Source organism: Zalophus californianus, chromosome 2, assembly GCF_009762305.2.
Source record: "Zalophus californianus isolate mZalCal1 chromosome 2, mZalCal1.pri.v2, whole genome shotgun sequence".
Lineage (NCBI taxonomy): Eukaryota > Metazoa > Chordata > Mammalia > Carnivora > Otariidae > Zalophus > Zalophus californianus.
In genome coordinates this window covers 116,109,753-116,134,869 of record NC_045596.1, presented here as the reverse complement: position 1 = coordinate 116,134,869, position 25,117 = coordinate 116,109,753, and the positions used below count along the sequence as shown (strand labels likewise).

General features: G+C 38.7%; 1 protein-coding gene across 5 annotated transcripts in view; it reads left to right on the top strand.

Annotated features, from left to right (window-relative positions):
* ELF2 (E74 like ETS transcription factor 2) overlaps window positions 1-25,117 on the top strand; it is a 114,917-nt gene that overhangs the window by 18,759 nt on the left and 71,041 nt on the right. For 4 of the 5 annotated variants that reach the window (XM_027598558.2, XM_027598562.2, XM_027598561.2 and 1 more), the window contains exons 2-3: window positions 22,030-22,114; window positions 23,624-23,863. In XM_027598558.2, coding sequence (XP_027454359.1) covers window positions 23,792-23,863 — 72 coding nt within the window. In that variant the 5' untranslated portion in view covers window positions 22,030-22,114; window positions 23,624-23,791. Of the gene's footprint in view, window positions 1-10,046; window positions 10,066-22,029; window positions 22,115-23,623; window positions 23,864-25,117 lie in introns of those variants that run through there. The other variant, XM_027598560.2, reaches the window with a different exon arrangement.

Here is a 25,117-nt window from a genome sequence, read left to right as displayed (position 1 = left end):
AGGCAGGCTCCCCGCTGAGCAGGGAGCCCGATGTGGGGCTTGATCCCAGGACCCTGGGATCATGACCTGAGCTGAAGGCAGACGCTTAATGGCTGAGCCACCCAGGCGCCCCTAGAAGGAAAAATATTCTAAACTAAGCTAGTTATTGACTTTCCTCTAGGATAAATTCACTTAATGGATTCATATCCTATCAAATTAGAATATTAAAAAAGATTCTTATGTAAGGCAGTTTTGCTTCCTTTTTAAATCATGAAAGTGAGGAAGTTGGCTAAGGTTTTAGAAACAAATACACTAAAATCTTTAGGATGGCAGTTGCTGGACTAGCAATTTATCCCTCCTTAAAAAAGAAAAATTCCCCCAATCTGGTTTCTGGAATAGAACTGAACTAGATTTTAGGCTTTCTTAATGACTGGGAATGTGCCATATATCCCAACCACCTCTAGCCCTAGCCTCCTGTAAAGGAGTTGCTTAACTACCATAAGCCAGTTGAAACAAGTCTTCTAAGCTTTTTATGTATCTCTTTTTGGATAAACAAGTCTGGTTATTGTGACCAGACTTTAGACTTTTCAAACATCTGAGCAATAGTCAGGGCATAAGCCTTGACTTTGATTGTTACTTTTTCCCTAACTAAACCTCTTAGTACAAGTCCTTTTGTCTGGTTCTTAATTGATTTGGAAGTTTGCTTATTTGCAGAATATACATGGCTAAACATATTTATTCCCATAATTTAGTATTTCTTACAAATAGTTAATGAAGTCTGGGAATGAATAGTTACATAAATTTGGGGTTGTTGATAAATAATCAAAACTTTGTTGCTTATCTTCAGCCTCAAGATAGGTTGGATTCTATAATTTTTTTTAAAGATTTATTTTGTGGGGGTAGAGGGAGAGGGAGAGAGAAACCCAAGCAGACTTGTGCTGAGCACAGAATCCAATGTAGGGCTGAATCTCAGGACCCTGAGATCATGACCAGAGCTGGGGGCTTAACCAGCTGTGCCACCCAGGCACCCCGAGATAGGTTGGATTCTAAAATGTGCTTAATGTGGTTGCTTTCTCCATATACTTATTCTGACCCTTATTATTGCTGCCCTAGAATTTGACCATTATGTGAAATGGTAACAGAGATTAGGAAGATAATAATATTAAAGGAGTGTCCAGTAGTGACTGTAGGCAGCCAAGTCAGGTTGATATTGTCTTGTCTCTTTGCTCATCAGTTCTTTAAATAACTGTAAAGTTTGATTATTCAAAGTATTTTTTAATTCCTTTTTTGTTTTGTTTTTTTTTTAAGAGAGTGCAAGTGCATGTATGCTAATGGTGAGTGTGGGGGTGGACAGGAGAGGGAGAGAGAGAGAGAGAAAGAATCTTAAGCAGGCTCCATGCCCAGCACGGAGCCTGATGCTGGGCCCAGTCTTACAACCCCAAAATCATGACCAGAGCCAAAATCAAGTTGGATGCTTAACCAGCTGAGCCACCCACATGACCCCAGGGTATTTTTAGATGATACTTCTCTATTAGATTTTAGTCATCATAAAATAGGTTGAACAGACCGAGCAAGATGGCAGAGGAGTAGGAGACCTGGATTTCGTCTGGTCTCAGGAATTCAGCTGGATAGGGATCAGGCCATTTTGAACACCTACGAACTCAACAGGAGATCGAAGAAAAGAATAGCAGCAACTTTCTGAACAGAAAAGCGAACACTTTTTGGAAGGTGGGACGTGCGGAGAAGTGAATCCGAGGTGATATTTGGGAGGATAGATGGCGGGGGAGGGGGCCCCCATTGGGGGCTTCTGGCAAGTGATAGAGCAGCAGAGCACAAAACTGGAACTTTTAGAAGTCGGCTCTGTTGAGGGACGTCGCTCCAGTGGCTAAGTGGTGGGTGGAACCCTTGCGGGACAGTGTGGTCTCAGGACCCTTGGGGTCACAGAAAGACCGGGGGTGCCTGAGTGTGGCAGAGCTCCCAGGTATTGGAGCGGGGAAGCCGGCTGCAGAGATGGAGCCAAGGCGTGGGCTCTCAGCTTGGGGTAGCCATAAACCGTGACCCACGGCCCAGTCAGGCCACTGCTCCTCCAGCAGGGACCCAACAAGCAGCAGATCCGGGTAGACTCCCCTTCCTCCCCAAGGAGGAGTGGTGCGGGAGCACACCGCAGGGATCTGCTGGGTTTGGAGACTCCACACAGGGTCGGGTGCCAGAGAGAAATGCTCGGTCACAGGCTGGGTGAGCACGGAGTGCGGCCAGAGACCAGGGAGACGGGAGTGATTGACTGCTTTTCTCTGGGGGCACACTGAGGAGCAGGGCCCCGAGTTCTTGGCTCCTCTGGGGTGGAGATTGGAAGGCTGCCATTTTCACTCTCATCCTCCAAAGCTGTACGGAAAGCTTGCAGGGAACAAAAGCGCCCAAGAGCAAACCCCAGAGGATTACTTAGCGGGGACAGGCAAGGGCGGGGCAATTCCGCCTCCAGCAAAGACATTTGGGAACCACGGCAACAGACCCCTCCCCCAGAAGATCAGGAGAACAGCCAGCCAAGACCAAGTTTACTGATCAATGAGAACGGCAGAACTCCAGCGCTAGGGGAATACTGCACATAGAATTCATGGCTTTTTTTTACCATGATTCTTTAGTTTTTCAAAGTTAATTTTTTTAACTGTCTTTTTTTAAAAACTTTTCTTTTTCCCTTTTTCAACCAACATCTTATCAATCCCCTTTTTAAAAAACATTTTTATTTTTCAGTTTTAGAGTCATATTCTATTCCTTCATAGTAGTTACCTTTATTTTTGGCATATATATATATAAGTTGTTCTCTCTTTAAAATTTTGAGATACAGTTTTCCCTAACAGATCAAAATGTACCCTAAATCTCTAGTGTATGACTTTGTTCTAGTCTCCTGCCTGATCACATTCTCTCCCTTTTTTTTTAAATCCTCTTCTTTCTTTTTTGAAACAACTTCTTATCTTATCAATTCCTTTTATAACATTTTTTATAATTTTGGGTGCCTGGGTGGCTCAGTTGTTAAGCGGCTGCCTTCAGCCCACATCATGATCCCAGAGTCCTGGGATCGAGTCCTGCATCGGGCTCCCTGCTCGGCGACAAGCCTGCTTCTCCCTCTTCCACTCTTGCTGCTTGTGTTCCTGCTCTCGCAATCTCTGTCTCTGTCAAATAAATAAACAAACAAAAAAAATCTTAAAAAAAACTTTTTTTATAATTTTCATCTTTACAGTCGTATTCCATCCCTTCATCGTATCAACCCTTATTTTTGTACATATATAAGATTTTCTTTCTTTGAAATTTTGGGAGGCACTTTCTTCTAACAGACCAAAATACACCCAAAATCCAGTGTGTGGCACTGATGTATGCACCAGCCTGATCATACTTGATCATACTCTGTTTTTTTTTGTTTTGTTCTGTTTTTAACTTTTTTTTCTTTTTCTTTTTTTCTTTCTTTCCCTTTCTTTTCCCCTGGTTTCAGGTCTTTTCTGATTTGTTTAGAGTATATTTTCTGGGGACGTTGTTACCCTGTTAACATTTTGTTCTCTCATTCATCTATTCTCCTCTGGACAAAATGACAAGATGGAAAAAATCACCTCAACAAAAAGAACAAGAGGTAGTACCAACTGCCAGGGACATACTCAATATGGACATTAGTATGAAGTTGGACCTAGAGTTCAGAATCATGATTTTAAAGATACTAGCTGGGCTTGAAAAACGCATGGAAGTTATTAGAGAAACACTTTCTGGAGAAATGAAAGAACTAAAATCTAACCAGGTCGAAATCAAAAAGTCTATTAATGAGGTGCAATAAAAAATGGGGGCACTACCTGCTAGGATAAATGAGGCAGAAGAGAGAATCAGTGATATAGAAGACCAAATGATGGAAAATAAGCTGAGAAAAAGAGAGATAAACCACTGGATCATGAGGGCAGAATTCGAGAGATAAGTGATACCATAAGATGAAACAACATTAGAATAATGGGGATCCCAGAAGAAGAAGAAAGAGAGAGAGGGGCAGAAGGTATATTGGAGCAAATTATAGCAGAGAACTTCCCTAATTTGGGGAAGGAAACAGGCATCAAAATCCAGGAGGCACAGAGAACCCCTCTCAAAATCAATAAAAATAGGTCAACACCCCGACATCTAATAGTAAAACTCACAAGTCCCAGAGAGAAAGAGAAAATCTTGAAAGCAGCTCGGGAGAAGAGATATGTAACCTACAATGGTAGAAACATTAGATTGGCAGCAGACCTATCCACAGAGACCTGGCAGGCCAGAAAGGACTGGCATGATATCTTCAGAGCACTAAACGAGAAAAATATGCAGCCAAGAATACTATATCCATCTATGCTGTCATTGAAAATAGGAGGAGAGATCAAAAGCTTCCAGGACAAACAAAAACTAAAGGAACGTGCAAACACAAAACTAGCCCTACGAGAAATATTGAAAGGGGTCCTCTAAGCAAAGAGAGAGTCTAAAAGCAATGTAGACCAGAAAGGAACACAGACAATATACAGTAACAGTCACCTTACAGGCAATACAATGGCACTAAATTCATATCTTTCAATAGTTACCCTGAATGTAAATGGGCTAAATGCCCCAATCAAAAGACACAGGCTACAGATTGGATAAAAAACAAGAGCCATCAATATGCTGTCTGCAAGAGACTCATTCTAGACCCAAAGACACCCCCAGATTGCAAGTGAGGGGGTGGAAAACCATTTACCATGCTAATGGACACCAAAAGAAAGCAGGGGTGGCAATCCTTATATCAGACAAATTAGATTTTATACCAAAGACTGTAATAAGAGATGAGGAAGGACACTATATCCTACTTAAAGGGTCTATCCAACAAGAAGATCCAACAATTTTAAATATCTATTCCCCTAACATGGGAGCAGCCAATTATATAAGGCAATTTATAACAAAAGCAAAGAAACACATTGACAACAATACAATAATAGTGGGGGACTTTAACAATCCCCGGACTGAAATGGACAGATCATCTAAGCAAAAGATCAACAAGGAAATAAAGACTTTAAATGACACCCTGGACCAAATGGACTTCACAGATATATTCAGAACATTCCATCCCAAAGCAACGGAATACACATTCTTCTCTAGTGCCCATGGAACATTCTCCAGAATAGATCACATTCTAGGTCACAAATCAGGTCTCAACCGGTACCAAAAGATTGGGATCATTCCCTGCATATTTTCAGACCACAGTGCTTTGAAACTAGAACTCAGTCACAAGAGGAAAATTGGAAAGAACTCAAATACATGGAGGCTAAAGAGCATCCTACTAAAGAATGAATGGGTCAACCAGGAAATTAAAGAAGAATTAAAAAAATTCATGGAAACCAATGAAAATGAAAACACAACTGTTCAAAATCTCTGGGATGCAGCAAAGGCAGTCCTAAGAGGAAAGTATATAGCAATACAAGCCTTTCTCAAGAAACAAAAAAGGTCTCAAATACACAACCTAACCCTACACCTAAAGGAGCTAGAGAAAAAACAGCAAATAAAGCCTAAACCCAGCAGGAGAAGAGAAATAATAAAGATCAGAGCAGAAATCAATGAAATAGAAACCAAAAGAACAGTAGAACAGACCAACGAAACTAGGAGCTAGTTCTTTGAAAGAATTAACAAGATTGATAAACCCCTGGCCAGACTTACCAAAAAGAAAAAAGAAATGACCCAAACCAACAAAATCATGAATGAAAGAGGAGAGATCACAACGAACACCAAAGAAATACAATTATAAGAACATTTTATGAGCAACTCTATGCCAGCAAATTAGATAACCTGGAAGAAGTGGATGCATTCCTAGAGATGTATCAACTACCAAAACTGAACAGGAAGAAATAGAAAATCTGAACAGACCTAGAACCACTAAGGAAATTGAAGCACTCATCAAAAGTCTCCCAAGAAACAAAGGCCCAGGGCCAGATGGCTTCCCAGGGGAATTCTACCAAACATTTAAAGAAGAATTAATACCTATTCTTCTGAAACTATTCCAAAAAATAGAAATGGAAGGAAAACTTCCACACTCGTTTTAGGAGGCCACCATTACCTTGATCCCCAAACCAGACAAAGACCCCATCAAAAAGGAGAATTACAGACCAATATCTTTGATGAACACAGATGCAAAAACTATCACCAAAATACTAGCCTATAGGATCCAACAGTACATTAAAAGGATTATTCACCACGACCAAGTGTGATTTATCCCTGGGCTGCAAGGTTGGTTCAACATCTGCAAATCCATCAACGTGATACAATACATTAACAAAAGAAAGAATCATATGATCCTCTCAATAGATGCAGAAAAAGCATTTGACAAACTACAGCATCCTTTCTTGATCAAAACTCTTCAGAGTATAGGGATAGAGGGTACATACCTCAATATCATAAAAGCCATCTACGAAAAACCTACAGCGAATATCATTCTCATTGGGGAAAAACAGAGCTTTCCCCCTGAGGTCACGAACACGGCAGGGATGTCCACTATCACCACTTCTATTCAACATAGTATTAGAAGTCCTAGCCACAGCAATCAGACAACGAAAAGAAATTAAAGGCATCCAAGTAGGCAAAGAAGAAGTCACACTCTCACTCTTTTCAGATGATATGATACTTTATGTGGAAAACCCAAAAGACTCCACCCCAAAACTGTTAGAACTCATACAGGAATTCAGTAAAGTGGCAGGATATAAAATCAATGCACAGAAATCAGTGGCATTCCTATACACCAACAACAAGACAGAAGAGAGAAAATTAAGTTGATCCCATTTACAATGGCGCCCAAAACCATAAGATACCTAGGAATAAATCTAACCAAAGAGGCAAAGGATCTGTACTAAGAAAACTATAAAATACTCATGAAACAAATTGAGGAAGACACAAAGAAATGGAAAAACGTTCCATGCTCATGGATTGGAAGAACAAATATTGTGAAGATGTCAATGCTACCTAGAGCAGTCTACACATTCAATGCAATCCCCATCAAAATACCCTCCACTTTTTTCAAAGAAATAGAACAAATAATCCTAAAATTTGTATGGAACCAGAAAAGACCCCACATAGCCAGAGGAATGTTGAAAAAGAAAAGCAAAGCTGGCGGCATCACAATTCCGGACTTCCAGCTCTATTACAAAGCTGTCATCATCAAGGCAGTATGGTACTGGCACAAAAACAGACACATAGATCAATGGAACAGAATAGAGAGCCCAGAAATGGACCCTCAACTCTATGGTCAACTCATCTTTGACAAAGCAGGAAAGAATGTCCAATTGAAAAAAGATAGTCTCTTCAACAAATGGTGTTGGAAAAATTGGACAACCACGTGCAGAAGAATGAAAGTGGACCATTTCCTTACACCACACACAAAAATAGACTCAAAATGGTTGAAAGACCTATATGTGAGACAAGAGTCCATCAAAATCCTAAAGGAGAACACAGGTAGCAACCTCTTCGACCTCAGCCACACCAACTTCTTCCTAGAAACATTGCCAAAGGCAAGGGAAGCAAGGGCAAAAATGAACTATTGGGATTTCATCAAGATAAAAAGCTTTTGCACAGGAAAAGAAACAGTCCACAAAACCAAAAGACAACCGACAGAATGGGGAGAAGATATTTGCAAATGACATATCAGATAAAGGGCTAGTATCCAAATTCTATAAAGAACTTATCAAACTCAACACCCAAAGAACAAATAATCCAATCAAGAAATGGGCAGAAGACATGAACAGACATTTTTCCAAAGAAGACATCCAAATGGCCAACAGACACATGAAAAGGTGCTCAACATCGCTCGGCATCAGGGAAATCCAAATCAAAACCTCAATGAGATAACACCTCACACCAGTCAGAATGGCTAAAATTAAGAAGTCAGGAAACTACAGATGTTGGCGGCGATGCGGAGAAAAGGGAACCCTCCTACACTGTTGGTGGGAATGCAAGCAGGTGCAACCACTCTGGAAAACAGTGTGGAGTTTTTTCAAAAAGTTGAAAATAGAGCTACCATACGATCCAGCATTTGCACTCCTGGGTATTTACCCCAAAGATACAAGTGTAGGGATCCGAAGAGGTTCGTGCACCCTGATGTTTATAGCAGCAGTGTCCACAATAGCCAAACTGTGGAAAGGGCCAAGATGTCCATCGACAGAGGAATGGATAAAGAAGAGGTGGTATATATATACAATGGGATATTATGCAGCCATCAAAAGGAATGAGATCTTGCCATTTGCAACAACGTGGATGGAACTGGAGGGTATTATGCTGAGTGAAATAAGTCAATCAGAGAAAGACATGTATCATATGACCTCACTGATATGAGAAATTCTTTTTTTCTTTAAATTTTTTATTGTTATGTTAATCACCATACATTACATCATTAGATACGAGGAATTCTTTTTTTTTATTTTTTTTTAAAAGATTTTATTTATTTATTTGAGAGAGAGAATGAGACAGAGCACGAGAGGGGGAGCATCAGAGGGAGAAGCAGACTCCCTGCCGAGCAGGGAGCCTGATGCGGGACTCGATCCCGGGACTCCAGGATCATGACCTGAGCCAAAGGCAGTCGCTTAACCAGCTGAGCCACCCAGGCACCCCTAGATATGAGGAATTCTTAATCTCAGGAAACAAACTGAGCATTGCTGTAGTGGGGGTGGGGTGGGAGGAATGGGGTGGCTGGGTGATAGACATTGGGGAGGGTATTTGCTATGGTGAGCGCTGTGAATTGTGCAAGACTGTTGAATCACAGATCTGTACCTCTGAAACGAATAATACATTATATGTTTAAAAAAAAAGAAGATAACAGGAGGGGGAAAAATGAAGGGGGAGATGAACCATGAGAGTCGATGGACTCTGAAAAACAAACGGTTCTAGAGGCGAGGGGGGGTGGGGAGATGTGTTAGTCTGGTGATGGGTATTAAAGAGGGCACGTTCTGCATGGAGAACTGGGTGTTATGCACAAACTGAATCATGGAACACTACATCAAAAACTAATGATGCAATATATGGTGATTAACATAACAATAAATAAAATTTAAAGGGAAAAAATAAAATAGGCTGAACAAGTCAACATTGATGAGGTTACACCTGGGAACCTGGTCATTGTAGTTCTTGAAAAGCATCAAAATATTTTAAACAAGGATGCCTGGGTGGCTCAGTCAGTTAAGCATCTGCTTTCAGCTCAAGTCATGATCCCAGGGCCCTGGAATTGAGTCCCATATCGGGATCCCTGCTCAGTGCAGAGCCTGCTTCTCCCTCTGCCTGCCACTCCCCCTGCTTGTGCTCTCTCTGACAGAATAAATAATAAATAAAACCTTAAAAAAATATTTTAAACAATTTAGATGAAGTCACAGATTATCTAAATTCACCCTATCTATATGTTATTCATACATATTTCACATATGAATATATAAGATTAAGAACACGTATCTTAATTGGATAAGAATGTCAGGGCCATGAGTAAATGAGGATGTTAAGATATTGTTATCCATGGTGTGGGACTCTTGAAATGCAAAATTTTTTTTATGGTTGGCAAGTTATTTCACTCAATTTTCCGATTCTTCTCTTCCATCTGTTTTTTCTTCTATAAAATGAGCTCTAACATCTCTTCCAGTTTAAAATAATTTTCTTTTATCCTATGCAATTTCTGCAGTTGCATTTATCCTATAAATTTCTCTCATCTTATAAATTTCTAGCTTCCAATTTTAAATATCTAGATCAGTCACCTTGGCCTAAAGTAGGTCCTATGACATGTTCTCTTGCTGCCAAAATTATTTCCAGTCCTGACTTACGGGCCCAAATATTTCTAAACTGTATACTCCTTAGACTTAGTTGCCTCAAAATGATCTCATTCCCATTTCAAAGGAATCTTTTTTTTTTTTTAAGATTTTTTTTCATTTATTTGACAGACAGACACAGTGATAGAGGGAACACAAGCGGAGGGAGTGGAAGAGGGAGAAGCAGCCTTCCGGTGGATCAGAGAGCCCGATGCGGGACTCGATCTCAGGACCCTGGGATCATGACCTGAGCTGAAGGCAGACGCTTAACGACTGAGCCATCCAGGTGCCCCTCAAAGGAATCTTTTTTTAAAATATTCAGTAGCTTATTGTTTATCCTTTTATTTATTTAGAAGTTTTTTTTTTTTTAAGATTTTATTTGTTTATTTGACAGAGAGATACACAACGAGAGAGGGAACACAGGCAGGGCGAGTGGGAGAGGGAGAAGCAGGCTTCCTACAGGAAGCCCAATGAGGAGCTCGATCCCAGGACCCTGGGATCATGACCCGAGCGGAAGGCAGACGCTTAACGCCTGAGCCACCCAGGCGCCCCTTAAATGTTTTTTTAAGATTTTATTTTATCTAGAGAGAGAGAGAGAGAACGTGAATGGGGGGAGGGGTAGAGGAGAGGGAGAGAGAGAGAATGCCAAGGAGATTCCAAGAGCATGGAGCCTAATGTGGGACTCGATCCCAGGACCTTGAGATCATGACCTGAGCTGAAATGGAAGTCGGATGCTTAACCAACTGAGCCACCAGATGCCCCTTATTTATTTTTAAAAGTTTATTTATTTAGTTTTAAGTAATCCCTACACCCAACATGGGGCTCAAACTCACAACCCTGAAATCGAGTCACATGGTCTTCTGACTGAGCCAACCAGGTGCCCCTGCTTTTTATATCTTTAAAATGTTATAAAAAAAAAGTTGTGCTAATTTTTCTTTTAACAAATTATAAAAATGAACATCTCAATTTTGCATGAAGAACAGTTAGGTTTTAGGTATTATCATCTATTCTGCTACTGCTTTATTCTTACATGAAGCTTTAGCAATATGATATAGTTCCAGCATTCTATCGAAGAGATGATAATAAATTCAGTGACATTCAGTGTGCATAATGTGCCAGAGACTTTATGTAAGGAATGAGAAGAACTAAACACACCTACCTCCCAGAGTTGTTTTACTATCTTATTATGGATGAGGACATTGAAGTTTAAAGAGAGAAATAATTGTCCAAGATTACATAGTCAGAGGTAAAGCCAAAATTCAACAAATATTTGCTGAGCACCTACTGTGTTCTGGGGATGCAGTAGCCAACAGGCTCTTAACTGTTAAATCATACTAGCTCTTAAATAGAGAGCATACTGTCAAAATAGTCTTCATGTAATAAGGGGGGATGATTATACCTTTTTCATAGGGCCTAAGGATGAATAGGCAATGCATAAAATTGTGTGGTTCAATAATTAGAAAAATACATGGTGAGACTGTTACTATTGAGACTCATTTATTATTATTTTTTAGAAGATTTTATTTATTTGACAGAGAGAAAGACAGCAAGAGAGGGAACACAAGCAGGGGGAGCTGGAGAGGGAGAAGCAGGCTTCCTGCCGAGCAGGACGTGGTCCTGGGACTCCAGGATCATGACCTGGCTGAAGGCAGACGCTTAACGACTGAGCCGCGCAGGCGCCCGAGACTCTTATATTAGCATTATAAGCTATATATATAATTCCTGTCAGACTTGGAATTGAGTTCCTTATTAAAAACATTTAATTTAAAAAAAAAACATTTAATTTTACCGGTAAAATGACTAAGAATAATAAGGATTTTGGGGGAGAGAATTCACTGATTCTAACGGCAGGAATCAGTTGTGAATTAAACTGTATATGGGTGGGTGCCTGGGTAGCTCAGTTGGTCAAGCATCTATCTTTGACTCAGGTCATGATCCCAGGGGCCTGGGATCAAGTCCCGCATGGAGTCCGGCATTGGGCTCCCTGCTTAGCGGGGAGTCTGCTTCTCCACCCCGCCCTCCCCCCCCCACCTTCCCCTCTCCCTCCTGACTTTTGCACTCACTCTCTCTCTCTCACAAAAATAAATGAAATCTTTAAATACAAAAAAAGAAACAATATTAAAAAAAACTGCGTATGGATTTAGATTACAAGCTACAGTTCTTAATATCATAATATCGTTAATATTGAATAAGAGTGTCTCTTTAATAGATTAAATTCTAATTTTCAGCACTCTTCTCCCCCTCCTTTAAAGTTGTTTATTGAAATTTAATTTACGTATAGTGAAATTCATCTTTACATTTCCATGAGTTTGACAGATTCATAGCATTGCACAATCATTACCACAATCAAGATATAGAACATTTCTATCACCCTAAGGCACACCTGGGTGGTGTAGTCTGTTGAGCATCAGACTGTTGGTTTCTGCTCAGGTCTTGATCTCAGGGTCCTGGGATGGAGCCCTAAGTCGGGCCCTTTGCTCAGCGCAGAGTCCGCTTGAGATTCTCTGTCCCTCCTGCTCATGCGCGCTCTCTCTCTCAAATAAAGAAATCTTTGAAAAAATAAAAGAACATTTCTCTCACCCCAAAAAGTTTCCTTGTGCCCTTGGAGATCAGCTCCTTCCCATTGATTTTCTGTTCTTACAGTTTTATCTTTCCTTGAATGTCATATAAATGGAATTGCCCTTTTTCCTTCTGTTAAGTTGTTCAGATATGATTGCTGCAATAGCAAACAAGATAACTAACCCCCTGTGCTGATACAGCTTTCTCACAAATTAGGAATTGCATTAAGAAGCAATTAGATGAGAAACAATTAATATAGCCTGTTAAATTGTAAAAAAGAGACTTTGTTAAAGGATTAGTAAATATTTTTCAGTTTACGTGACATACTTAAAAAGAACCAATTCAGGTTTTCACACTTTAGATGGGAAACTAATAAAATCAATATGGTTTTGAACCCCCTTCCTTGGACCCCAGTTACACAAAATTAGATGAATCATAATCCTTGATTCATGACACAAATACTTAGCCCAAGCATGGCTGTTTGTTTATTTTTTATTTTTATTTTTTTTAAAGATTTTATTTATTTATTTGAGAGATAGAGAGCACGAGAGGGAAGAGGGTCAGAGGGAGAAGCAGACTCCCTGCTGAGCAGGGAACCCGATGCGGGACTCGATCCTGGGACTCCAGGATCATGACCTGAAACGAAGGCAGTCGCTTAACCAACTGAGCCACCCAGGCGCCTGGCTGTTTGTTTATTTTTAATAATCTAATAAATACACATTATTCAACATGAGAACTAGAACCATATCAAGAATTCACTGTACATTTACCAATGTGTATCTTAATATAGATTATATAAAAATCTTTAATAGAATTTTAATTATATATATATTAATTAGCAGGAGTTCCTCCCCCCCCCCCCTTTTTTTTTGGAAGGAGGGGAATAAATTTTTCCAGTCTCTTGTCTTTCAGTTTTGTTTTTGGTTTCTGTTTTTATGCATTAAAGAAAAAATTGGTGTAAGTCAAGTTCATTAATTTTTTTTTTGCTTAGTACTTTCTCCTTAACTGTGAGTTTGTGAAGATAATCTGTATTTTCCTCTTAATTTTGCAAATATTTTGTATATTTAGGTCTTTAGCATACCTGTAATTCGTTTTGTGAATGGTGTGATACAATGATTTAATTTCTTATCTTGTATGGATAATTACTTGTCTCTGCATCATTTATTAAATTTTTTTCAGTGATTTTAACACTGCCTGTGTCATATATTGTTTCCAATATGCATGAGTCTTTTTCTGGCCTTTATATTCTGTTCTATTAGCATATTTGACTATATATACACCATTAGTTACTTTGCTTATTGCCTAACTATATAGACTAGGTAGCATAATTGTTCAGGAGGTTTTTGGCTAACTTTTGCCCTTTACTCTTTTACATACTTTTTTTTTTTCACTGCTGTTGTTAAGTTTTCTATAAAAACCTTTTGGGATTTTTGGTGGAAATATATTGAATTTGTTAGATGAATTTGGTGAGAATTGACATCTTTAAAATATTGAGCTTTTCTTTCCATGAGCATGTTTATCTCTACAAATACATGAGACTTTTTAAATTCCTTTCAATAAATTTTATGATTTCTCCATAGAGGTCTTTATATATTTTTTCTTAGATTGAATTTTAGGTATCTTATAGTTTTTGTGATTATGTTATCCTATTTATTTATTTATTTATTTATAAGAATTATTCTTTTTTTTTGAGAGAGAGAGAGAGAACAGGGAAGGAAGGGGCTGAGAGAGAGAGAGAGAGAAAGAGAATCCTAAGCAGGCTCCATGCTCAGTGAGGGGCCTGACATGGGGCTGGATTTCACGACCCTGAGATCATGACCTGAGGTAAAATCAAGGGATGCTTAACTGACTGAGCCACCCAGGTGCCTGCTGTCCTTTGTAAAGATTACATTTTCTGTTTGTTGTTGGTTTATCCTTCTTAAAAATACATTTTCTGTTTGTCACTGGTATATAGAAAAAGTTGATTTTTATATATTGATCTACATCCACATACCTTGCAAACACTCTTACTCTGCTATCTGAAGATTATTTTGGATTTTCTGTGTAGATAGTCTTACCATCTACAAATAGTGATAGCTTTGTGTATGCCATGCTAATGAATTTGGATTTTATTCCAAAGGGGAAAAGGAGTCATTGAAGGTTTTTTTAATTATTTTTATTATTTTTTAAATATTTTATTTATTTGTCAGAGAGAGCACAAGCAGGGGGAGTGGCGGGCAGAGGGAGAAGCAGGCTCCCCACTCAGCAGGGAGCCCAGTGTGGGACTCGATCCCAGGAGCCCGGGATCATGACCTGAGTCCAAGGCAGACACTTAACTAATTGAGCCACCCAGGCGTCCCTTCCTTATGATTTTCTTAACATTTTATTTTCTCAAATTAAAAAAAAACAAAAAAAACAAAAAAAACAAAACAAAACATTTTATTTTCTCTAACTTATTCTGAGAATCCAGTATGTAGTACATATAACATACAAAATACGTGTTAATTGACTGTTTATGTAATTGGTAAGGCTTTCAGCCAACAGTAGGGTTTTAGTACTCAAGTGAAAAGTTATATGCGGAATTTTGACTGCATGAGGGGCTTGGCATCCCTAATCCCTGTGTTGCTCAACAGTCAACTATACTAATACGATTTATACATAGATGAATTTTGTAAACATTATACCAAGTGAAAGAAGCCAATCACAAAAGTCCATATGTTATATGAATCTATTTATAGGAAATGGGCAGAACAAGCAAATCTCTAGAGATAGAAGGTAGGGTAATGGTTGCCAGGGACTAGGGGTTGGGAAAGATTGGGGAGTGACTGCTAATGCACATGGGACTTTTTTGGGGGGGTGCTGGAAATTTCTAAAATTAGATTGTTGATGATTGTACTTCTTAATACACTAAAAACCATTGAGTTATACACTTTAAATGGGCAAACTGAATGATATGTCAATTATATCTCAGTAAAGCTTTTTAAGGGGTGCATGGGTGGCTTAGTGGGTTAGGCATCGGACTCTTGATTTTGGCTCAGGTCATGATCTCAGGGTGGTGAGATCAAGATCCATGCTCAGCAGGGAGTCCGCTTGAGATTCTCTCCTGCCCACCCCCCCCCACACTGTCTCTCTTTAAATTAAATAAAACATTTTTTTTTAAAAAGCTCTTTAGGGGCGCCTGGGTGGCTCAGTCGTTAAGCGTCTGCCTTCGGCTCGGGTCATGGTCCCGGGGTCTTGGGATTGGGCCCCACATCGGGCTCCCTGCTCTGCGGGAAGCCTGCTTCGCTTCTCCCTCTCCCACTCCTCCTGCTTGTGTTCCCTCTCTTACTGTGTCTCTCTCTGTCAGGTAAATAAATAAAATCTTTAAAAAAAAAAAAAAAAAGAAAGAAAAAAGAAAAGCTCTTTAGGGAACCTGGGTGGCTCAGTTGGTTAAATGTCTGCTTTCGCCTCCTGTCACAATCTCAGGGTCTTAGGATTGCCCTGCCTTGGCTTTTTGCTCAGTGCGGAGCCTGCTTCTCCCTCTCCCTCTGCTGCTCCCCCTGCTTGTGCTTTCTCTCTCTCTCTGTCAAATAAATAGATAAAATCTTAAAAAAAAAAAGCTCTTTAAAAAAAGGTGTGTATATAATTTACTTAGATATTGCCAAATTGTATCAGTTTGCATTCCCACCAGCAATGTATAAGTGCACAGCTTTAGCAATAGAATATAATGTCATACTTTTTAATTTTCACCAACCCGATAGATGAGAGAAATGGTTTCTTATTTAAAAATTTTTTAAAAAAATACCTGTATTTCTCTGTGAGTGAATTTGAAAATTTTCCATATTGTTTAAGGGCCATTTTTATATCTGCTTTTGTGAATTATATGTTTGTTTTCTGTATTTTTCTCTTGGGTTTTTTTTTTGGTCCTTCATTCCTCTATTTTCAGTGTTCTTTATGTATTAGTGATATTAGCCCTTTGTAATATAGTATCCTATTTCTAATCTCATAGTTTGAGTTTTCCTTGTTTTTGTACTTTATATAAATAAAGTCATACACATAAACTGTTTTTGATGAGAGTGTGATTTGTACTCTAAGCAACTAAATTATAGTCTGATCAGAATTTACTTCTGAGTGATACTTTTTTAATCATTTTGCACAGTTTTTTTTTTCAGTCCTGAGACTAGTATTTATTATTCAAAGTTGTTTCTCTTCTTACTGCTATGCCAATTTCTATCCTGTCTTCTAGTCCCAGAGCAAATGATGGCTCCTTTCTGAAGGATGTTCCTTTTTTTAATATTCCCATTGTACTTTGTAGTTTCTTTAATGGCATTTACATGATTGTAATTGCTTCTATGTTGTTTCTCCTTACTAGACTTTAAGCTGTTTTAAGGCCGAGTCCTGACTTCATTTTTGTGTTCCTGACATAGTTCTGTGTTTGGTATATAGTAAGTGCTCAATAAATATTATTGAAAGAACTGGTATAGTAAGAGATAGGAAAGAGGTGATTTGTAGGGAAAAAATTGTCCTTGAGGAACAGATGTTATCTGACTAACCAAAGAAGAGGGCAGGGCATTCCTGGTGAGAGAAGAGGACTAGCAAAGGGCTAGGGATGGGGGTGAGCATGGTATGTGTGGTGAACAGTGAAGATACTTGTCTGATGGGAACATGGTTGTGTATTCTTGTGTTCATCATATCTTTACTGTGTATCTGCTCTATGAAAGGCACTGGTCTAGGTGATACAAAACAGATTTTTAAAACTTGGTACTTTGGGAAAGTAGTTGGTGGTAAGATTAAGAGGGTAAGGAGGAGCAGGATTTTAGAGGACACTGAAAGAAAGGCATAGGTGTTGGGCTTGAAGATTGATAAGACGTGGCAAATGAAGGATCTTCTGGAAGCTGTTATTTCCCTGATGTTTTTATGAGGGAGGTCCATGTGTGGATGGGAGAAGAGAGAGTCATAGGAAATGATATTGAGGGGCGCCTGGGTGGCTCAGTCGTTAAGTGTCTGCCTTCTGCTCAGGTCATGATCCCAGGGTCCTGGGATCGAGTCCCGCATCAGGCTCCCTGCTCAGCGGGGAGCCTGCTTCTCCCTCTCCCTCTCCCACTCCCCCTGCTTGTGCTCTCTCGCTCTTTCTCTCTGTCAAATAAATAAATAAAATATAAAAAAAAAAGACCTTGGCTAGGTCAGAGGATATGAGACTATGGAAGGGTCGAGAGTGAGGGAGTATGATGGTTTTTCAGGAACCCTGAACTTTAGGAACTTTACTTTTTAGATAACTCGTGTGGGTGTTAGGGTAGCTTACTGAGCTAATAAGCACAGTAGGAAAGGTAATACATTTTCTTAGCAGAGGAAAAAATGGGTTTAGTTTGGGACACATTGGACTTCTCTTCCCACACTTTTCCCTTTCCCATGGCTATTCCAGTGTGCTCTGACTGCTATCTTTGGATTCATTTTTGATTCTTTTTATTTCATATCCACATTCAAATTTCTATAAAATCTTGTCCATTTACTTTCAAAATATATCCAACAGTTTTTCACTCTCTTCAGAACCTACCACTCTGGTCTTAACCACTATCATTTCTCACCTAATTATTATCGTAACTTCCTAATTGATCTCCCTGTTCATGTCCTGTCCCCTTGTCTGTTTTCAGTCCAGCTTCCGAATGATTCTTATAATAATCAAGTCATCCATCTCTCTTCATAGAACTGTCCTTTCCCTGGAGTAAAAGTCATAGACCTCAAGGAGGGCCTGCATGTCCCCCTCCCCATACTCTCTCTCATTTTCTTCTATTCTTTTTCCTTTTGCTCACTTCACTCCAGCCGTATTGGCCTTCTTGCTGATCCTTGAACTAGTCAAGCGTACTCCGTCCTGAAGATACTGTGTTTCCATTTCCTTTGAGTAGAGGGCTCTTCTCCCAGTCATTGACACAGCTCACTCCCTACTTTCAGGTCTTTACTCATATGTCATTATTTTAGTGAATCCTTCTCTGATCACCTAATTTGAAATTACAGTTCTCTTCCCTGCTGAATACTCTTTCCCTTTGATTCATTTGTCTCCTTAGCTTTTGTCACCATCTACATGTATGCTAAACATATTTTATTTTCACCTCTTCCCACTGGAATTTAAGATCCGTAAGAATGAGGATTTTTTCCTAAAGGAGAACACAGGTAGCAACCTCTTCAACCTCAGCCGCAGCAACTTCTTCCTAGAAACATCGCCAAAGGCAAGGGAAGCAAGGGCAAAAATGAACTATTGGGATTTCATCAAGATAAAAAGCTTTTGCACAGGAAAAGAAACAGTCCACAAAACCAAAAGACAGCCAACAGAATGGGAGAAGATATTTGCAAATGACATATCAGATAAAGGGCTAGTATCCAAAATCTATAAAGAACTTATCAAACTCAACACCCAAAGAACAAATAATCCAATCAAGAAATGGGCAGAAGACATGAACAGACATTTTTCCAAAGAAGACATTCAAATGGCCAACAGACACATGAAAAAGTGCTCAACATCGCTCGGCATCAGGGAAATCCAAATCAAAACCTCAATGAGATACCACCTCACACCAGTCAGAATGGCTAGAATTAACAAGTTAGGAAACGACAGATGTTGGCGGGGATGTGGAGAAAGGGGAACCCTCCTACACTGTTGGTGGGAATGCAAGCTGGTGCAGCCACTCTGGAAAACAGTATGGAGGTTCCTCAAACAGTTGAAAATAGAGCTACCATACGATCCAGCATTTGCACTCCTGGGTATTTACCCCAAAGATACAAATGTAGGGATCCGAAGGGGTACGTGCATCCCAATGTTTATAGCAGCAATGTCCACAATAGCCAAACTGTGGAAAGAGCCAAGATGTCCATCGACAGATGAATGGATAAAGAAGAAGTGGTATATATACACAATGGAATATTATGCAGCCATCAAAAGGAATGAGATCTTGCCATTTGCAACGACATGGATGGAACTGGAGGGTATTATGCTGAGTGAAATAAGTCAATCAGAGAAAGACATGTATCATATGACCTCGCTGATATGAGGAAATCTTAACCTCTGGAAACAAACTGAGGGTTGCTGGAGTGGTGGGGGGTGGGAGGGATGGGGTGGCTGGGTGACAGACATTGGGGAGGGTATGTGCTATGGTGCGTGCTGTGAATTGTGCAAGACTGTTGAATCACAGATCGGTACTTCTGAAACAAATAATGCAATATATGTTAAGAAAAAAAGAAGAAGATAGCAGGAGGGGAAAAATGAAGGGGAGTAAGTCGGAGGGGGAGACGAACCATGAGAGACGATGGACTCTGAAAAACAAACTGAGGTTTCTAGAGGGGAGAGGGTTGGGGGGATGGGTTAGCCCGGTGATGGGTATTAAAGAGGGCACGTTCAGCGTGGAGCACTGGGTGTTATGCACAAACAATGAATCATGGAACACTACATCAAAAACTAATGATGTATGGTGATTAACATAACAAAATTTTTTTTTTAACAAGGAGAAAATAAAATTTAAAAAAAAGATTAAAAAAAAGAATGAGGATTTTTGCTTTATTCACTGCTGTGTTTCTAGCACTGAAAACTGTTAGCATATAATAGGTGCTCAATATTTGTTGAATGACTAAATTAATTAATGAAGTGCCTGGGATATCCTGGAATTGATGCTTGCTATTTATTTATACCCTATTTAATTTCACAAAGAAGTAGAGGCAAGATAGTGTCCAGTAGACAGGGGTGCCTGCATGGCTCAGTTGGTTAGGTGTCTGCCTTTGGCTCAGGTCATGATCCCGGGGTCCTGGGATCAAGTCCTGCACCTAGCTCTCTGCTCAGCAGGGAAGCCTGCTTCTCCCTCTCCCTCTGCCCCTCTGCTCGTTCATGTTCTCTCTTTCTCTTTCTCAAATAAATAAATAAAACAAACCAGAGCCCATTAAAATGGTCTAGATTGGAAGAGAGATTTGCATGAAGCCATGGCAGTACATGAGATAGCTTATAGAAAGTGTAAAGAGTGAGAAGAGGATTAGGGATGGGATTCTGGAAACACCTTCATGTAAGGGTGACCAGGGAATAGCACTGTTCTTTGGCTTTGCTAAGCAGGAACCCTCCTCTAGGCCTGGTGCTTTAGAGGTCCTCATCTGGCCTTTCTTGAGTTTTACCCCTCCTGATAGGATGAAGATGTGTGTGTGTGTTTGGGGGGGGGGGGTGCACAAGGGAACTAGGTCATTTGTTACCCATTTCTACATTAAGTTCTGAGTATTTGAACCCTAGAATTCCCTGCCCATGTGGCCCTTCAAAAGCCTCTTCTCTGATTCTCTCCTCTCCTGACTGAACTATGCTTCTCTAGGCCTAAGGGCTGACCAAGCAACTGCTGTTTGTAGGCATGTGGCCAGAACCTGGACATGTGGGATGAGATGTCTACATATATACATATGAGGCTCCTTATTGAATGGAGTGGAACTAAAGATGGGAAGAGAAAAAGGGATAAACTCCCAAAGAATTTGAGTGACTCCCTTGCTCCTATAGAACTTGAGGTAGTTTGAGAATTCCAGATCAGAACTTAGCCTTTTAGGTTGGTATAAAAATACATATGTCAAGATGGGAGGATTGAATAATAATTTAACAGCTTGTTAGCTTGATTTATAACTTTAAAATATTTAGACGTGTGGAATGTAGGCTTCCATTTGTACTCTTGCTCCAAGCCCCTTGAAAATTAGGGGTTAGCCTACAGGAGGGAATTGAAAAAGAGTAGCTAGAGAGGGAGAAGATAAATTCAAGATAGAGTTAATGATCAATAGTGTCAAATACTTCAGAGACATTAAGTCCTATGAAACAGAGGTATCCATTGGATTTGATTGACAGTTAGAATTTAGTAACAATTTCAGTTGGTGGTGATAGATGCCAAACTTCCATAAAAGGAGGACTGTCTGAGGAATTAGGAAGTGGAGACAGAAGATAGATTTTTTTCCCCTAGATCCATCTCTGAGAAAGGAAAAAAACTAGAACGTAGCTGGAGGGGTTTTCAGGGTCATGGAGGAGGACTTTTCTATGTTTAAGATTAAAGGGTCTTGGGGCTCCTGGGTGGCTCAGTCGTTAAGCATCTGCCTTAAAAAAAAGGGTCTTACAAATGCTGAGATGTTGAGGGAAAGGACCCAATGTTTAGTAAGAGAAGGTTGAGGAAAAGGAGGGAATAATTGATGGAGCAAGGCCTAACATCCAGTACATAGGTCATTAGATTCGCCTTTGAAGGGAAGAGGGCTGTTTGAGAAGACTTGGGATGTTTGGATGTATATGGAAGCTAGGTTTGGAGGGTGAAAGAGCAGGGAAGTGACTTAATAGGCAATATGTCATTGATTTTGTTTTACAGTAGTTTTTTGGGTTAGTGTTTTTAAATCTGATTTTATATTCCTGGGCATCAGGGCTTATACCTGCAGCCACCAAAATCCTGTTGGTTACTTGAAATATAGCCCATAATGTGAGGCATAGCCCATAGTATGTTGGATCTGTCTTTATTCAATAATTTGACAATTTAGTGGTTTCTTAAAATTATAAGTTGATAAAAACTTCTGATTCCTCAATATCCTAGAAATAATTTCTTTATTATGTTCATTATATAATGTGTGTTATCAGGATTTGGAGATGGCTTTTTGTAAGAAGTGCATATTGTCTGAATCACACCTATTTTGGGCAAAATATTTTTAAATAGAAGTATATTAATACTGTCTTTTTTCCCCCAAATCATAGTTCCAAAGAACTGCTGGTTTATATTTTAGCTCTTGCCGAGTTGTGAAAATAGTGAAGGATGATTATACTACTTAACCTCCAAATTGTAAGTAAACTTTATTTCTACTACTATTACCTATATGTTAAGAAAACTGAAATTGAAAATAGTCATTACCTTATATGATAATAGTGAGCTTTAGTGTGCCATGGCCTGTGGATTTTTACTAGTTTTTGTTGTTAAGATACAAATACATCTTCTCGCATTGTCTTTAATAAGATCAAAAAAATGCTAATAGTCCTGAATGAATCTTAGGAGGTGTGAAATTTCTGCTTTTTCCCCCCAGGTATTTCTTTAATTGTGTAAATTTACAGAAATTCTTTATTTTATTTTCATATCTGTATAGTGCCAGTGGCCAAATTTAATATAGGACATAATGGAATTAATGGAATGATTTATTAGAAATGTATATTCATTTCTCTTTAAATATGCTTAATTTTTCTGCATTATTTAATTTTTATATGAAAATCTGTAAAAACAATCTTTAATTCCTTTATGAAATATATAATCTACATAAAATCAAATAAAATATAACTATAGGAATAATCTAATGCATAAATCTGGATGATGTATATATATATCAACATTCATCTCTACTAGGGGAAAAAGGCTTGAATTATGTTTACTTGAAACCATTTCCTCTGTTGAATTTTTTTTTTAAAGATACATTTATTTATTTTAGAGAGAGAGCGTGCACAAATGGTGGGGAGGGGCAGAGGGAGAGGAAGAGAGAATCTTAAGCAGACTGTTCGCTGAGAGCAGAGCCCCACTGGGGCTTGATCTCATGACCCTGAGATCATGACCATGAGATCATGACCTGAGCCAAACACTGAGAGTCAGATGCTTAACCCACTGAGCCACCCAGGCGCTGTTGCTATAATGAATTTTTAACCAATAGCAAAAAAACTATTGAGGAAAGAATGATACAGTAGTATTAAAGGCATTCCAAGTGATTTTACTACTTTATTTTTAAACTACTCTATTTGAAAGTATAAATATATAACTCAAATTAATCCATTTTATAGTCCTTATAGAGTATTCAAATATGAACACAAAATGAGATTGCTACCATAAGCAAAAGACAAGTCTAATTATATTATTCAGATAAAGAAACCAAAGGAGCCAAAGAAGAATGAGATATTTACAAACCAATAAATCTTTTAATTTGTTAAATAGGCAAATAATTTTAGAAGTTGTCTTGATTTAGCATATTTTGTTACCAATGCATAAAAGATTTTTAAAATTTCTACCAAAATATTTCAGGAATAAAAGTACATCTTCATAACAAGACAAAGTTATAACACTTTATCCCTTAGAATGTAAATAGCGTAAGGTCATCCGTGTGCAATAGCTTGGTTGCAGTAAATTGTTTATGAACTTGACAGCTCTAAGAAGTAGAATGCTCATGACTGCCCTCTTTTGGCACTGGGCTTTGTAAGTCTAAGCTCCTTTTTCTTAGCTTACAAAAAATGTCAAAGATTAGATTGTAAAATAGGTTGTGCTTTATATCCTTCCTGTACTATCTTTAATAACTTTTCAAATTCTTCCTCTTTTTAGGCTCTCTGGTTAATCATCTTTAGAAGACTGGATTTCTGGAAATCTCCTTCACTCCATGTCTATTGACTTTTAAAAACATGATAATGCAATCCTGTAACACTGGCAATCATCCATGAACCTTTAAATTATACTGCTTAATAGCGTTTGAAGCTTCCTCAGGGAATAACAATGACATCAGCAGTGGTTGACAGTGGAGGTTCTATTTTGGAGCTTTCCAGCAATGGAGTAGAAAATCAAGAGGTTAGGCATCCAATTTATTACATTTCTGTTTTGTTCATAGAAATCAGTATATGAACTCATTTTGAAATTAATGGGAAACAGGTAATTTTTGAGTAGAAATGTACAGTGCATGAAACTGTACATGTACATGTCATGTGCCCTCATATAATTTAGGTAGTAGAAGGTTGAGGTAGGTATTGTCAGGCTCACCCGAGTTGTTAGAACATGCATATATTGGAATGAACTGGGAGGAAAAAATTGAAAGAAAACACAGAAAGTATTAGTTGAGATAGACTTTAATTCCTGATAAAATTCATTGTTTTGGATTACAGAGTCTGTAGGTAAATACTGTACCTAAATACATAAATTAGATTCATCTTAAATTAGAATTTTGTATCTCCTTTACTTGTCATGTGTGCTTTTTTTGTTATTCTATCTAATTCAGTGTGGAGGTCTATCATATTTTAATCTATATATATAAAGAATTTGGATGATTTGTAAATCAGAAAGAAAGGTTTTGAAATTTTATAAATGTAGAACTCTGCATCAGTAGCATATTTGGTTATTTTCTTGTTATTGGTAACAATTAACATTCTTTAATTGTTATTAAAGAATAGGAGGTAGGAGTAGAAAAATAACAGTACCAGAAACTTACGGACTTCCAGGGCCTGGCTTCTGTTCCCTCCATTCAGTAAAGACTGAATATTGGGAAAGATCTAAATTAAAAAATAATAATGCTGTCATAATAACAGACAAATATTTGATCAGAGATGAGGTGGGCAAATGGAGAGCTGTATTTAAAAAATCTATTTTCTCTATATTCTGTGAAGGATGTTGCTGTTACTGGTCCTTAGTACCAGCATAGTAGAATAGTGACAAGGACCAAGAAATGTTAGAATATTAGGCTGTGTATTCTGGAGTCTGCTTCTTTTTCTTGCTTGTTTGTGTCTGTTCAATCTTCCAAGGTAACTACGGTTAAATTCAGTGGGAAGGGGATAAAATGAAGGTACTCCTTTTTCTTTGTTCTCAGTGGACTTGGTAACCAGAATGTTCTTACTGTGTTTCAATCTAAAACTGATTTAAGGTCCATTAAGAGAAGCCACAGCTAGAGAATGTACTTAACTCTCATAATCAGTTTCTATTTGTTCCTTGAAGATTCACTTTCTATATGATCACTTCTAAGTATGATTCACCAAAGAGATCAGAGACTCAGGGGACTTCCATCCCCTCCACATCACCCAGACCAATTATTACTTCTTTTTCCAGTGCTTTCTC